Below are 14,599 nucleotides of genomic sequence, written 5' to 3'. Positions count from 1 at the left end.
CTCAAAATCTTCTGTTTGGAATAAAAAGTAAAAATTAAAAAAATATAATGTATACTTATAGTAAGCTTAATTTGAATACATGTCAAAGCGGAACTTTGTTGTATATATGTTTGACCTCAGGCAGCTGAGCAGCCTATCGATAGCGAGAGGATGATGTAGGTCTGTCTGTAAAGTTAAGGCTGCTTTTAAGAACTTCCTAGTTTCAGTCAAAGTCTTTTGTAGTTTTGTTGGTATGTACAGTCAGAGGTGGCTACAACACAGACTTTCTAAATGGCCAGACAATGAATTCACCTTTTAATTGAGCTGGATTCTATGTGTCTAAAAAGGAAAAAGAAGGACACATATAAAGAAGTTTTACACAGTACAATTTTTTTCAGTAGTTGTAAGAGGGACCACGAGTCAGACATTTCTCAAGTTTCTATCTGTACTGGAAGAAACACTTGCCTTTACACCTGGGCTTTTAACGAAGCAAGTAAGTCTTATTCAAATGGGCAGGCATCCTAACATATTTGAAAATGTCTGAGTGACAAATATTTCTGTAAGAAAACAGGCCCTTCTTTCAGACTGCTTTTAAGAAGTAGAGTGTCTCTAAAAACCTGGGGAAAAACAGGACTTCCATTTCTGTGAAAGCATGTTTAATTTTGAAACATATAAAGATGTAAGAATTCAAGAGAAATGGTAGCTAGTTTAAATATGAATTGTATTAATGAGGGCAAGAATCTTGTCTTCTAAGTGGTTATGACTCATACCTTCCAATTATAGCATGCATACATCATAATTCAGTAAAAAAGAATATCAAGCATCCTCTGGATGAAAGATACTTAAATACTTGGTGAACCAGTAGCTGATTAACAGGCACCAGACCTCATCTTGTGAAAAAAAACAAAAAACCAAAACAAACAAACAGTGAGCCAGGGTTTTTTCTCATTTACCCTGCTGTAAAACACAAATAACCCTGCTGCTGCCAGTGAAGTTACTTTATTGTTGAAACTGGTATGAGGGCAGGATCAATCAAAAATGTCTATGAATTTCAGTTTCTGACTTGATTCAGCTTTCAAAGAAACCCACTCTGATTTTAAATGAAAACACACACATAACTCCATACCCCTTAAAATAAAGCTAAAAGTCCATTCCCAAAGACATATACTAAAATAAACAAATAAATGAAGTTTTCCAAATCACAAAGGTCTGAAGTGCAGTCACTTAAGTGCCAGAGCACAGTTGCTTAGTTTGCATTTGCTCAGCAGCAGCGGAGCAGAAGGATGCATCCTGCGATGGAGCAAGCCCTTCTCCTCCCCCTCTAGCCTCCTAGCATGCTGCTCTGTGTCGACAAGGCTGCAGGGACCTTGCACAGCTTGTTGCAAGGGCTGCCCTGTGGGTCTTTTGGATTGCGTAAGACCTTCTGGGAGTTGCAGAGAAGGCTGAAGAGTGCAAACTGTGCCTCTCCAGCAAGTAGAGGATAGTTCAGATCAAGTGCTGTGTTTCAGAGGACTTCCTGTGAATTTAGAGGAAAGGGGAGAGCAGCTATCAGGCAACCTCTGAAATGTCAGTAGGGGAAACATATGGCCAAAAACTTTAAAAACCTAAAAAAGCATAAAGTGAGAGGCTGTTTTTCCTGGAGGACTTCTGCAGATGAGGTAAGAGCAAAGGTGGGAGCTACACGGCTGAAGAAGCGAACTGCAATGGGTGAAGGGAGGAAGTTTCACTGTGAGTAGCTCTACCATAGGAGGTTTCATTGGGGGGGGGGGTGGGGGTGTGCTGCTGAATAGCTGGGAATCAGTCAGATATTTTTTCTGCCTCAGTCTTATTTTGTGCTACTCTGTTTCTTGCAGAACCTATAACTGCATCCATTTCTAGTTATACTGATGAGATTTTGCTTTCTTTTGTGCATGTTACCTATAACCTCTGCTCATTTACATTTTATTACCACATATTCTGTAAGAAACTGGATCAGTGAAGCACAGGACAGAGGAATTTGCAATGAGAGTAGGATTTTGAATGCAAAGGGTGACTGGGTACAGGGCTGACAGAACACTGCCAACACCAACTCCAACAGAGCCCTGTTTACATGTGGCACTGACTCCCAAACATTTTGGCCCCTGGGATATTACCAGTCTTCAAACTTCCTTGTATAGCCAGATCTAGCTGATAAATATCATGATCACTGTTACTCCTGAACATGCCTAACAGTAGATCACTTGCCATCAATGATTTTAAAAAATTATTTTCCCTAAACCACTCATACTTCTCCCAAATACTGATACCACACAGAGTGCAGCTGCAGTGCAGCTCTATAGGCTCCCAGTCCGGGGATTTCTGCTGTAAAGGAATTTTTTGTGGTGACTTTGACCTGACAAGAACTGAAGATGGTTTTGCTATTGGAGATGACATCCCAAAACTACACTTCTCTGGGCTCAGACAGGGAGAGTGACATACACAGAGGAAACACTCACCAGTCTCAGGAGAAGTTGTCTTCACAGAAAGAAGTTTGACTCCTTCTTTATCTGACTGGACCCTGTTGAAGTCAGAAAACATTTAGGTAGACAGTCAGCATTCATGTTGGTCAGCCAAACAAAACTCTAAGATCATGATCTGGAGGAGGCAGCGCCTATGCCAGTCTACACTGGCAAGCTTGAAATGGGCTTTGTATAGGATCACATATAAGTCTTGGTGGTGGAAAACACCATATAGCAATATCTCTGAAAACACCTTTCTCTTAAAATATGTAATAAATGAAGTTGCATGACTCCAGGTTCAATCTAGTGCTCCACAGAAAAAGTACATCTCAGGGAAAAGAGGGAATCATCTTTTTTCTCTGTCAATACAAGGCTTTTAGCCATGTTGAATTGCAAGAAGGACCACTTCAGATGTCCAGGGAGTCAGGGCTAGCAAGTAAATCAGCAGCCCAGATGTTGCTTTTGGTCATACAAAACAAAGGCCACAGCCAGACTCAATGGCCTCTAGTATATAACTTCTAATGGATCTTTCTCAATTTTACTCTCCTCAAACTCGTTATGCCAATACTGTTTTAACTGAGCCTCTGCAAATGGGCTAGTGGAGAGAATATGGGACAGAGGAACATGAAATAATGGGAGACATGAGAAAAGGAAGGATAAAAATAATCCAGAATAAAAAACATTAAAAAAACATTAAAAAGGGAGAAAACATGAACAAAAGAAGGAGGATGGGAAAGGATGGGGGGGGAATATCAATAGGGCAAAAATTGAAAAAAAAAAAAAAAAAGAAAGACTGGGCCAATGGGCCCTGTGGCACAGCATAAGCCACTTATCCATTTCAAAAGGATCCCTTGCAAAACAGTGGAGAGCCATCACATTTCTGTCTATGCTGGAACAGCTGCTTCTCATGCATACAGGTGTACAATAACTGCAAGTGCATCACTTTCAACAGGATATTTCTCTTTGGGGAGGCAACTGCTTATTATGTTTAAATAGAGAAAGATCAAAGAAAATCTCATGCAGAATCTGCTGCGTTCACAAGTGCCCCATGATAGATCTCAAAGCAATGAAAAGACAGGATTCAACCTACTGTTCAGTGCCGTTCTCTTGTCTCTCTAGAAGAAGGAACAAAGTTAATACATTTTGACTGCTGGAACTCACTTAAGTAAACATTTAGACATAGCTATTGCAGTTGCTAGCAGAAGGCTTTGTTGTGATTTTGCAGTATTGCATTACTACATTAAACACAGTCAACCAGTTTGAAGGCTAATTGTCACTTTTTCTAGTTTGTCTTCCAGAAAGATAACCATGTCATCCATGAAAGTCAACTGATACTGCTTGAATCAATACTTCTGGAAACTAGGGAGAAAGATATGCGACTTATGCAAGAGCACAACAGAAGCACGTTTTTCCCTGCAGCTCCCAAACCCCCTGGTAGCTGGCACAGAGGAGGCAAGCATGCTATGGTTCTCAAGTACAACAACTGAGCTAAAAGACACAGGGTGAGTATCATTTACTAGGGGATTGACAGAACAAGCTGCCAGGCTGTATGCTTTGGGGGGTTTAACCTGGCACATCTGAGAACAGAGCCTGTCACATCCCTGTCGATGAAGAACAGGTTTCTTCTCAAAACGAATCATGTACTGTAAGTATTTTATGCTTATGTGCAACTGTGGCCGGATGGATGGGGCCGGGGGTTATATCAGAGATACGGAGCCACTTCTAGCCCCATGGCACTGGGCTCTCTGTCCACAGGGGAAGCACACTGGGTAGGCCTGGACAAATATCTGTCTACTCTAGCTTCCAAGATACCTACTCTAGCTTGCCAGTGAATTTGCTAGTACCGTGCCTGCTGGCATTTGTGCATGGGGGAGGCTGGCGAGAAAACGTTCTTCACCTCATATCTTTATCTCTTGACTCCGAATATTCCGTGATTTCCTAAGCAAGGATCACTCCTTCCTCTGTTTATCTGGGTCTGGTTTTCCATGTCATTGGCTAAATTGGTTGCAACACACTGTTTGCCTTGGTCTACAGCTTCAACACTCTATTTGGATTTTATATTTCCAAGGCCCAGTGATTTCACAGTTGAAGCTCTGCACAGGTCTCCTAACTCATGCCAGCTCACAGGCGGAGAAAAACCACAGTCTGGATCCAGATCTGGGTTTTCACTTAATGGGGAATACTGTTGTCTGTGGCCCACTCAGGCAACTCTTTGAAACATAAGGCAAATGGAATTTAATGGAATTAAACCCCATTATCTTAAGTATTTCACAGACAGCAGTGAAACAGATACTGGCGTTAGCTGCTCTGTCAAAATGACTGTTTCTGAAAATACTGTTTGCTCAGGGATTTTGTTCCCATGTACATTATACTGTAACTGGAAAATTTTACTTATATAAAATGCATATGTGTGTATGTATGTATATATCAGGTATTCCTAAAAGAAAGCATTGATATTTCTTTGCCTGTATCTAGAACAGAGATAAAATAAATATAGTGATTTTGTTAAACAATATCACCAAACTTAGTTTTCACTGTCTTTATTCTATGTGATTGACTGATTGTGTGTTAGCACAGCTGTTTGTTAGCTCTATGTAGCTGCAAAAGCGTGAACAGAAAGCTTTACGGCATTATATATTCTCCAAAAATCAGAGACATTTTTCTTCCTACTGATTCTGAAAATGAAGTGCAAGTTTCCTACTTTAGGCAAAATACTTTGAAATACAAGAAACTTTCCTATCAGACTACTGCAACATCTATGGTTAAGGTAATCTAAAAAGACCCCAGAGATGTTTAAATAATAAAAAGCACATTGATCTTCCCTCGCCCCCCAGAGAAAGCAAACCAAATACCTGGAGTTTTCTTCTGGCACATTCTGTACAAAGCCACCAGCGAGAAGACAGAGAGGGTAATGACTATCAAGGTAATGACAACTGGCAAGATAACGCCTGCAAAAGAGGGAGAACATAATTTTGCCTGCTGCCCCTTGCTTGCATTGTACAGGCACTCGCATGCACAAAGGCAAGAGGCACCTCCAGCTCCGCTTCACCAAACATCACCTGCTGCTCCTGTTATTCCTCCCGCACCCCCTGAGCCTCAGGCTCGCAGCCTTTATGGAGGGAAGATTTAGGCACTCGCCTTCCCCCATCCTTAGTCCTTCCCTGACACTCGTGCTGCACTGTGGGGCTGGTTTTTCCCATTTTTCTGTAAGAGAGTGAGGTTTTAGCACCTGCCCCATTAGGACCACCATAACCTTGATCAAGATATTAATCATTCATCCCCAGTGTTGATGGCCCCCAAAGGTTTTGCGAAACAGTCGTATTTCAGGAATACATTTTTGATAGATGCAATTATTTTTTCCTCTTTTTTTGAAAACAAGACTCATCTGAAATTCAGCAACTGAAGCAATTATTTCTCTTTTAACATTGTACACCCAGAAAGACACCAAGGAGTTACATAATTCAGTAACATTCCCCACAGCACTTACAACCAGGGATAGAAAACACAAGATCTCCTTTTTAAATGAGGACATTTCTTTCCTTTTATTATTTGCCACCATCTGCCATTTCCTGACAGGTGTTTCCCAGCCAAGAAGCAAAAAGGAAAGAATTATGTAACGAAGAGAAGCTTTCCTGGGGAAATATATAAGCCCAGCTTCTCCCCATTTATCTTTTTTCTGGCAGCCATTGGCCACATTCAAATTTAGCAGGCACTCTCTCGCCTGCTGGCCTAAGCCCTGTGTCACGGAAGGCTGCGGCTCCATTCCCACAGCCTTCCAAGGCATCAGCTGTCATGCCTGCCCGATATTTAGAAATAGCGTCTTTGATGGTTCTTGATGCAATTAATATTTAATATTCATATAGATGTGTGTACGCATCTACAGAACTAGAGGGTTAACCTGGAGACAAATTTACACTGGAAAAACATCAAACATATTTTGCTAATCCAGTACTTTGGGTAGGAAATAGCAGATCTGCAGTAACGCTCTTGCCCTAGAGATGCATATTAAAATAAAAGATTAAGTTACATCATGCAAATATCAAGTGCTTGAAGAGTCTGCAGAAGACTCCCTCCTAGTCCTTCTCTCCCATGACAATATGAACAATATATTAATATAATAAATTCATAACAATATATTCATATTATATGTACTCATAACGGTATATGAACAACGTTTTCATGTGTTTCCTTGTGTCTTCTCTCACGGGGGATGACTCTATTCACTTTTTTTTTCAGTTTTATCATTTTGAATCAGTCCTTGGGAATAATTTTGCTGCTCTGCAGTGAGAGTGGTGTCAACTTGTTAAGCTCTGTTTCTTTTTTAGAGGAGTTTTATAACAGGCAGTTAAATTGGGTTTGTAATAGGGTCTACGTCTGGTAAGGCTAGAAATAAAACCACCAGTTTCATTTCTCTGCTACTCCAATCACTCATCAAAAGTCAAACTGATTGACTGAAAACTCAAAAGCTGGACAATAAAGTAAGAACACTCACTAGAATAGTGGATATCACTCCCTGCCGCATTCTTGTTTCCAGAACTGCTTCCAGCATTGTCAAAAGCTAGATTTGCAAAAGAAATATTGCCTTTCAGGTTAACATGTAATTGCCAGAACTCCCCAAACAACTCCCTCCAAAAAATTACCCTTCCAAAACAACTTTTGTGTCCTCAGATCTGGAGCCATTTGGTGCTCCACAGCTATAGTTCTTCTCAGTAATACCTGGATAACTTGGCAAGAGGGGTGGAAAAGTTTATCTAGTGTGGCCTAGAAGGAGCATACACTTTGCATGGGTGCAGTCTTCCCTAGGATCATCTGCTTGTCCACTTACAGGTTATGAGCTACAAACTTTTTCACTTTTGGGAGGCTAAGGTACAGTTCAACATTAGAAAAGAACCCTTGACAAGCAAATAAAAAAAGCAAAAGTGTGAAAATTAGACCTGCCTCCAAAAGAAGAAAGACCAAAATATTTTATTGCTAATTAAAAAAAAGTGCTACTAGTAGATGAAGAATTCCAAAGACGTGCAATATTAGTAGCTAGCGATCTTATTGAGAACTGAGTGTTATAAAGACATGTGCCACATTTTGGGACAGCAATAACTGCTGGGAGTGTTTTTTAGGGTAGGTTTTAAAAGAATGCATTTCTACCTTCAGGTGCTAACCTGAATTTGAGTCAGGTATCAACAACCCAAAATATTTATTACCTTGTTGCATACAATCTGTGGAAAAACAACCACTGAACTTCCAGGGAGAAAAAAGAAAAAGCAAACCTCGGTGCTTCCCTAGTTCCATTATACAGCACACAGGATTGTATTCCATATGGACAGAGGCTTGAGTAGACGTGTGCTTACTGCCACTGAAGAAGCTGACCAGCTGGACAAATGTAATGCAAGGCCGAGCATTTCCATTGCTCATTTAAATATCAGAAATGCCTCTCAAACAAAGGCACCTGGGGAAGGTGGTCTCTTTTCAGGGGTCCTAGCAGAGAGCATGGCTGCATATGTAAGTTGTGAGACCGTGGTAGGAGCCACTGAGGTTTTTGTTGCAGGCTCTGATCCATTGCTCAGGTACACCCTGCACCTGTAGGGATGCACGATTCCTCTTTGAAAGAACAGAAGAGGGCTCATAATGATGGGTGGAAGCTATGAAATTAACTGAGTCATTAAAAACAATTTCCCAGGGCCATTTTGAGGGCTAGAATACAATTTTGTTCTGCTAAGTCTCTGAATGACATGTCCCTATTTTTACAGAAGCTTTTGTATAGGCAGTACTTGTAATTCTAGCCTGCTGAATTAGAGTAAAAAACAAGGTTTGTTTGTCCCAACCGTGTAGGACTCCCTCTTCCTTGCTGCACTGATTTTAAACTCAGGCCCACTACTGAGAAATGTTTTGGTGATTGTTTTTTCTCCACTATTCTGCTTTTGCCCTTATTCCCTTTCTCACAACATACCAGTCTGTTCAGATATATAAGAGTATGTTGTATCTTGATGCGAGAGGAGCCAAGCAGAGAACAGCCAGGGGCCAGTTTCTCTATAGGTTTGCTGAATATGCCAGTGTACTGGATTTTCCAGGTAACTAGGAGCTACATGGTCCTACTTCAAAATTTATGTGAATTGACTTGTAGTTCTGGGAAAGAGCGCAAGCTGTGTTTTCATTTTTGTTCTGCTGTTGTGTAGCTGTGTGAATTTTGGGCAGATTGTCAGCTTCTCTGTTTCCTTTCTCCGTGCCCCCCTCCTGCCCCGCCTCATTTGTCTGGCCAGAGACTGAAACCTCCTGGGGAAAAATGATCACTTACTATGTGCTTGTGTGGTGCCTGAACAATACAGCCACAGCAGAGACATTCTGATGCTATAGAGTAGAAAACAATCCTTGTCCAAGACCCTTATCTCTGAAAAATCACTATGTTTCTTTAAAGCAGAAGCTTTCTCTCCTCTGGTGCCAGTCTGCTGAGGGGTGATAATGTAAGGATGGAAACTGTGAGCCATCATCAAGTGACTGAAATAATTCTTATGAATTTGTAATTCCATGTGATTGCTTTAGATTTCCCAGGGAAATACTACGGCCCTGTTCGCTACCTTACCCAATATACTACATGATATACAGGGCAAGCAGGCAATTATCACAGCCATGAGTTATCCTGGATACTGACTGAAAATGTCAACAGAAACAAATTACACTGAAAAACATGAACGTGTATCCCTGCATTTGTGCAGCATCTCTTCAGGAGAAAAACTGAGGATTCAAATCCATTGGTTACTTTCCCAGTTCTTTCTTAAATGACCAGGATGTGTGTAATGCAGGAAAGAAAAATCCATAGGTTAGCATTTTAATTACTTAAGACCATCAATAAGAAATACAATAGCTAAAAAGAAGCACTACTGAATGAATAAAATGGATTAAGGAATTAAAACCTTTAACTCAGTTACCCACTTCATTCATTAAGGTTTCTTACAAGCCAGCCCATCCTGTCTACTTTCTCTGGATCTAGAAAGTGGATCTGGAAGACATTTTCCAGCTATGGAATGATCTGGGATCAGAATAACAATTAATTGGAGTAATACATCCATCATGGTAACAGGAGGGACAAGCTTTTGCTGGCAGCAGCAGCAAGAATTGCAGGGACCAGTACAGAAGAGACTGTTTCCTGATAAGCCCAGAGAAAGGAAAACAGCACAGTACAGGTTCACTAGCACAGGAAACTCTTGCCTTACTCTGGGACCTGCTGCTACTAATAATGGGACGAGTACTGACAGCCACTGACAAGAACAAGCTCCTTGGTGTAATATTCTATTTATATCAGTTTCCCATTGCCTCATGCAATACGCCAGGCCTGATTTTTTTTGTGCTCCCACCCTGTTTTCTTTTCAGTATATGCTAGTCCAACATGGCATTCAGCTGAAATCACAGCAAAGTTACTGCTACAAGTTGAGCATCACTCCTCTGCTTCTCTGTACTACGCTTCAGGTTCATCCTTCTCCCAGAGCCTCCTTGTTCCCGGAACGTCTCCTTTTCTGAGGCTGCCCACCTCCCACCCCACACCAACCCTTTTCATCAGCATGCACAGAGAAAACCCTCTATTGCTCTTACTTATCAATTCTGGGGGGGAGCTCACATGAAGGCCTGCAATAAAACAGAAGGAACAGGTTTGTTAGTATCTGTTTTAGATGTCCAGAGTCTTCACATCATACAAACTGGCAGACTCTAGCAACGTGCTCAGTAACCCCACAAGAAATGCTGCCCCAGAACTGACACACTGACGCTGTTCCCAAGCCCAGAAAGTCTGAGCTGTGAAAGTCTGCAGACATCCCTTATAGATGTGAGCAGAATTCAAAGCTCAGCCTATGCTGGGTTGTTTTTCCACTCAAGAGAAGAAAATCCTGAATTAATTGATACATTCCTAAAAAATTCTTCCTGCCAAAACCAAGTGCGTGCCTGGGAGTGAATAGCTTGCATTTAACTGACAAATAAGTGTTTTAATAAAAGAAACTCAAATGCCTAATTGAGACGTGTCTTCAACTGTCACAAAACCCTTTAAAAATGAATCTTCATTAATTATCTTGGTGCTTTTGGCCAGCAGACTGCCGAGCAGCAGGAGTAAGAGGCATTGGTAATGAGGAAGAAATGGACCTTGCAGAGCACTGTGCATGTCGCTTACTGGCCCACTGCTTGTCAGCTTCCCCCGGCCACTTCACAAGTTTTTGGTGCAGAACACTTTTTTTGTCAGCTTTTTGTTAGTATGCTGCTGCTTTTGCGCGTCTAGACTGTAGCAGGCTTGGAAATTAAGGCGGCTGTGAATACTTCACATTTGGACGCTAGCCACAGACAACCATTGCTCCCACACTGATTTTTATTATGTTGCATTAAATCTCTCCTGCGATCACTCTAAAGTCAAAGGGAGCCGGGCACCTAACTCATCCGTGTCTCTGAGAATACCCACCTGCGTGAACTGGCAGCAAAACATTTATCGGTTTGTACAAGACAGACTGTCTCCTGCCAGGGTCCAGTGACTGGCACTCTGCCCACCTAGTGAGGCCTCTCACACTGGATTACTGGAGCTACCGTGGAAAAAAATCCCTCAGTCACTCTATCCTTAGCAGCCACTCATTATTTTGAGGTATAAATCATAGCATTTGGTCACCTTCCTGTAGGCTAGAGGGCACTATAAAAGCCCCCTCATTGGGTCTTTTCAGGGTTCACTGTTGCCACAGCCTCTGGGGGGAATGTAGTGCATCTGACCCCGTCCCGAGAACTCTCTGGGAGGATGTGACCCACCAGCACGTCCTCCGTGTCCCAGGTGTGCCAGACTGGGAGACCACAGAGGGAGCGGCACGAAGGCAGCTGTAACTCTAGGCGGGCATTCAGCCTCTCCCCTGCGTGCCCAGGGTTGCAGTGCCCCTTCTCCAACCGGGGTCCCCAGGGAGTACAAATCCACTCTTACGCCCTCGCTGCACTTTCTGTGCTGTGGACCGATGCTTTGCACAAAGACAGCCCCTACCGCTGGAGCTCTAAGAAGAGTGAAGCACATTATTCTACTGCTGTGAATGTACTCTTTGAAAACCAGAATGGCTGCTCTTGTTTTTCCTCCTCTCTACACCCAATTAAAAACATGAATTACTTGAGCCACTGGGGTGCAAATCACCACTTTTGCTAATGATATATGTGACAGAGCTTTAACTGCATTTTAATCACAAACATGCACAAAAAGCACGTTTAGGTTGAAAAGCCAAGTACTTAAAAGTCAGCAGTAAGAGCTCTTCTTGAACATACTAAATATATCAGTAATGCTAAGTACTTTGAAAGTACACAGTTACCTCGCCCTGGCTTCCTAGGATCCAGAGGAGATGTTTTTCCTACGCTTTTTATCATCTCATCAATCCATCTACAAAAAGCAATGTCACCTTGCTAAGAGGGGATCTCTGTGATGATTCATTAGGCAATGTTTATAGCATGTTTGGGCAACATTAACAAGAAAAGCCAAGGAAAAGCTTTGGGGAAATTAATAACTGGCCTGTCAAAGGAGGTTTGGAATGACACACAGTACAGAAAGCAGCAGGACGCATACCTGCCATTAAGGAAACATCCAAATATGATATGATTGCTTACCGAAATACTGCCTTTCCTTCAGTGGGATACCATGATAAAAATACCATGTGATCACACACCAAGGGTTGTAAAGCCCTGTGTGTGCATATTCTTGGAGAAAGGCAGAAGACATTGTCAAGCCTTACAAATAGGTCACTTCTCCATGAAATTCAAACCTTGTCTCCCAAGCCTGAGGAGAGTTGAGCTTTCCTAAGAACCCCTGTCAAGGTTATAACATATTACACATTTTCCCTTAACTTCACTCTTGCAAACCAAGTGAACCATCTTGGCTCAAATTACAGCGAACAAATAAATAGAAAAAGCATGTCAAGCCAGAGACTGATATCCCCAAAGACTTAAGGTTTGTGAAAGCTGTATGCAGGTGACATTAGGCTCTGTGAACAGGAAGGGTTGGGCGACCTGCGGTTCAGTACCCGCAGGCACAACCAAAACCCATGCTGCTGTAGTGGCCAGACCTCACCACATCAATAAACCCAGACAGCAGAAATCATCCCATGTAGGAAACATGACTGCAGCCCTCCACCTTTCCTTCAAGAGCCATAGGAGCTTCCTGAGCCTCTGCTATTTTTTAAAAACTGCACACATGTACACACAATAAAACTACAAGCATCTTTCCCAAAGACAGCTCACCCAGATTGTGCTAGAGCATGAAAAATTAAATAGGAAAAATCTCGTGCCCTTCTCTGTCTCCCCCTGTATCCAGTCTGCAAGCAAGGTGCCAGCTCACCCTCTGTGGAGAGATTGCTCAGCCCTGCCACACAAACAAAGCTGTGCTTATCGGAGCAGTTCAGCAGGTGCTTTCAGTTTGCATTTTCTAAATAACCATCCAGTGCCCTTTTTGGTGGCAGGGTCTCACGCTACTGGTCTACAGAAAGAGAAGGACAGAAGGAAAGGGGGCATTTCACCTGGTAACATAGTTGCCATAGTTGTTCTGGCTGCCTGTTCAGAGCTTACCACATCCTTTGGGGCTGTGAGTTAGGGGGCAGATGCTCTGCATAAATAATCTGGGAAGATTTCCAGATTCATCATGAAAAGTGAGGTGTGCAACACTGGCTGTGCTGAGTCCTTGTTGTGCAGTAAGGAGGACAAGGAAAAAAAAATTGGCACATGATGGTGGTTTGATTTGAAAATACCTGCCCGAGTCAGTTCAGTGCTGGTTAGAAGCGTGCCAGATGGAGGAAGAGACCAGTAACTAACCTCTCCCCACTCTGTTCTCCAACAACCACTACCTAAACAGCCTGGATACCCTGCAGTTTGCTGCTTCTGTTTTTGGAGGGCAGCCACACGAAACTGTGTTCACTGGCAAAACAAATGAATAAATTTGGCTGATTACTCAGAAGGATACCACAATATAAATCAAAGCAAAATTAAGAACTTTAAAAAAACCTCCTTGCCCTGACCATGCTATAGATCTGTAACTGTCAACTGAGGCTTTGCTATATTTTCCATCTGCCAGGCACTTCGAATTTTGTGTCTGTCTCTTTGTGAAGAAGCTGAAGATACAGTGGGTAATTTTTGCCTAATATCACTATCCAGAGTTCCTACACAGTTTGCGTACAGAAAAAGTCAAACCCTTCTTGTCTTACTCATAAGAATTTTTCTTAGGGAGATGCCTTCTGTGAATCAAGTGAGTAGGATTTATAATTGGAGGAGTGCAATAAAGATATCAATAGATGCAGCAGGTTGATTCATCTGACAGTTTATTATAATAGATCATTTGATCTTACCACCCTGCTGGGTGAACTTAAGCTCATACTACTTTATGGATTTTTTGTTGTTTAGGTCACAGAATAAAAAGCTACAATACTTAAAGTTTCTCAGATGTATTTAGACTCTGACTGGTCCACTAAATCTCCAATTTTTCATTAATTAAACAAAAGGACAAAATTAAATATTAGCAAGCAATCCTCTGTGGAGGTGGAAAACGAGTAGGAGGTATTTTATACATGACTGCCAAAGTTAAAGAAGTGTATGTGTCAACGACACGCATGCAGGTTGCTCTTTTTACTAAAAACAGTCCCTATTGCCTTCTCTAGCCTGGGTGAGCACTACACAGCCCCTCCTCCATGGCTGGTGGTTTCAATCTTCTTTAATACAGCAATACTGTTCTCTGATGTTCCTCCAAGTTCTTTCCTAGGCTCCCCCACTCATTTCAGTCACTCTCCAGCTCTCTGTGGCACTCCTCCCACACCCTGATCTTTTGATACGGCTGATGGGAAATTTCTCTTCAAAACGTGCTTTTTTCTTTTTCTGCAGCAAGAAAGGAAATTTTCACCAAAATGGCATTTTTTTAAAAATGGAAAATGGTCTCAAAACTAAATATATTCTTTTGCACTGAGGTTAGCCAGCTGAATTATTCTGGCTAAGAATGCCAAACAGAAATGTTCTGGTTTGGATCAATTTCACATTAATTTGTCTTCCCCTGAGCTCCCATGCAGAAGCTGTGGCTTGGGTGCTTTCGGCTTGCAAGCTCTGCTGTCCCTATGGGCTGCAGCACCAGCCCCATTGCACATACCAGCCTCTGCTCTGGTGAACGAAAGGTATCC

At 42.1% G+C, this 14,599-nt stretch overlaps 1 protein-coding gene across 2 annotated transcripts in view; it reads right to left on the bottom strand.

Moving 5' to 3' along the window:
- EMCN (endomucin) overlaps nt 1–14,599 on the bottom strand; it is a 56,243-nt gene that overhangs the window by 11,622 nt on the left and 30,022 nt on the right. For both annotated transcript variants that reach the window (XM_049814919.1, XM_049814920.1), the window contains exons 6-10: nt 10,038–10,070; nt 6,949–7,014; nt 5,309–5,404; nt 3,547–3,571; nt 2,454–2,515 (exon numbers count right to left, since the gene is read on the bottom strand). In XM_049814919.1, the coding sequence (XP_049670876.1) occupies nt 2,454–2,515; nt 3,547–3,571; nt 5,309–5,404; nt 6,949–7,014; nt 10,038–10,070 (282 nt within the window). The remainder of the gene's footprint in view (nt 1–2,453; nt 2,516–3,546; nt 3,572–5,308; nt 5,405–6,948; nt 7,015–10,037; nt 10,071–14,599) is intronic.

The sequence above is a fragment of the Accipiter gentilis genome, chromosome 12, assembly GCF_929443795.1.
Source record: "Accipiter gentilis chromosome 12, bAccGen1.1, whole genome shotgun sequence".
NCBI lineage: Eukaryota > Metazoa > Chordata > Aves > Accipitriformes > Accipitridae > Astur > Astur gentilis.
The sequence above is the reverse complement of the archived record's forward strand: the minus strand, read 5'-3'. Positions and strand labels throughout refer to the sequence as shown.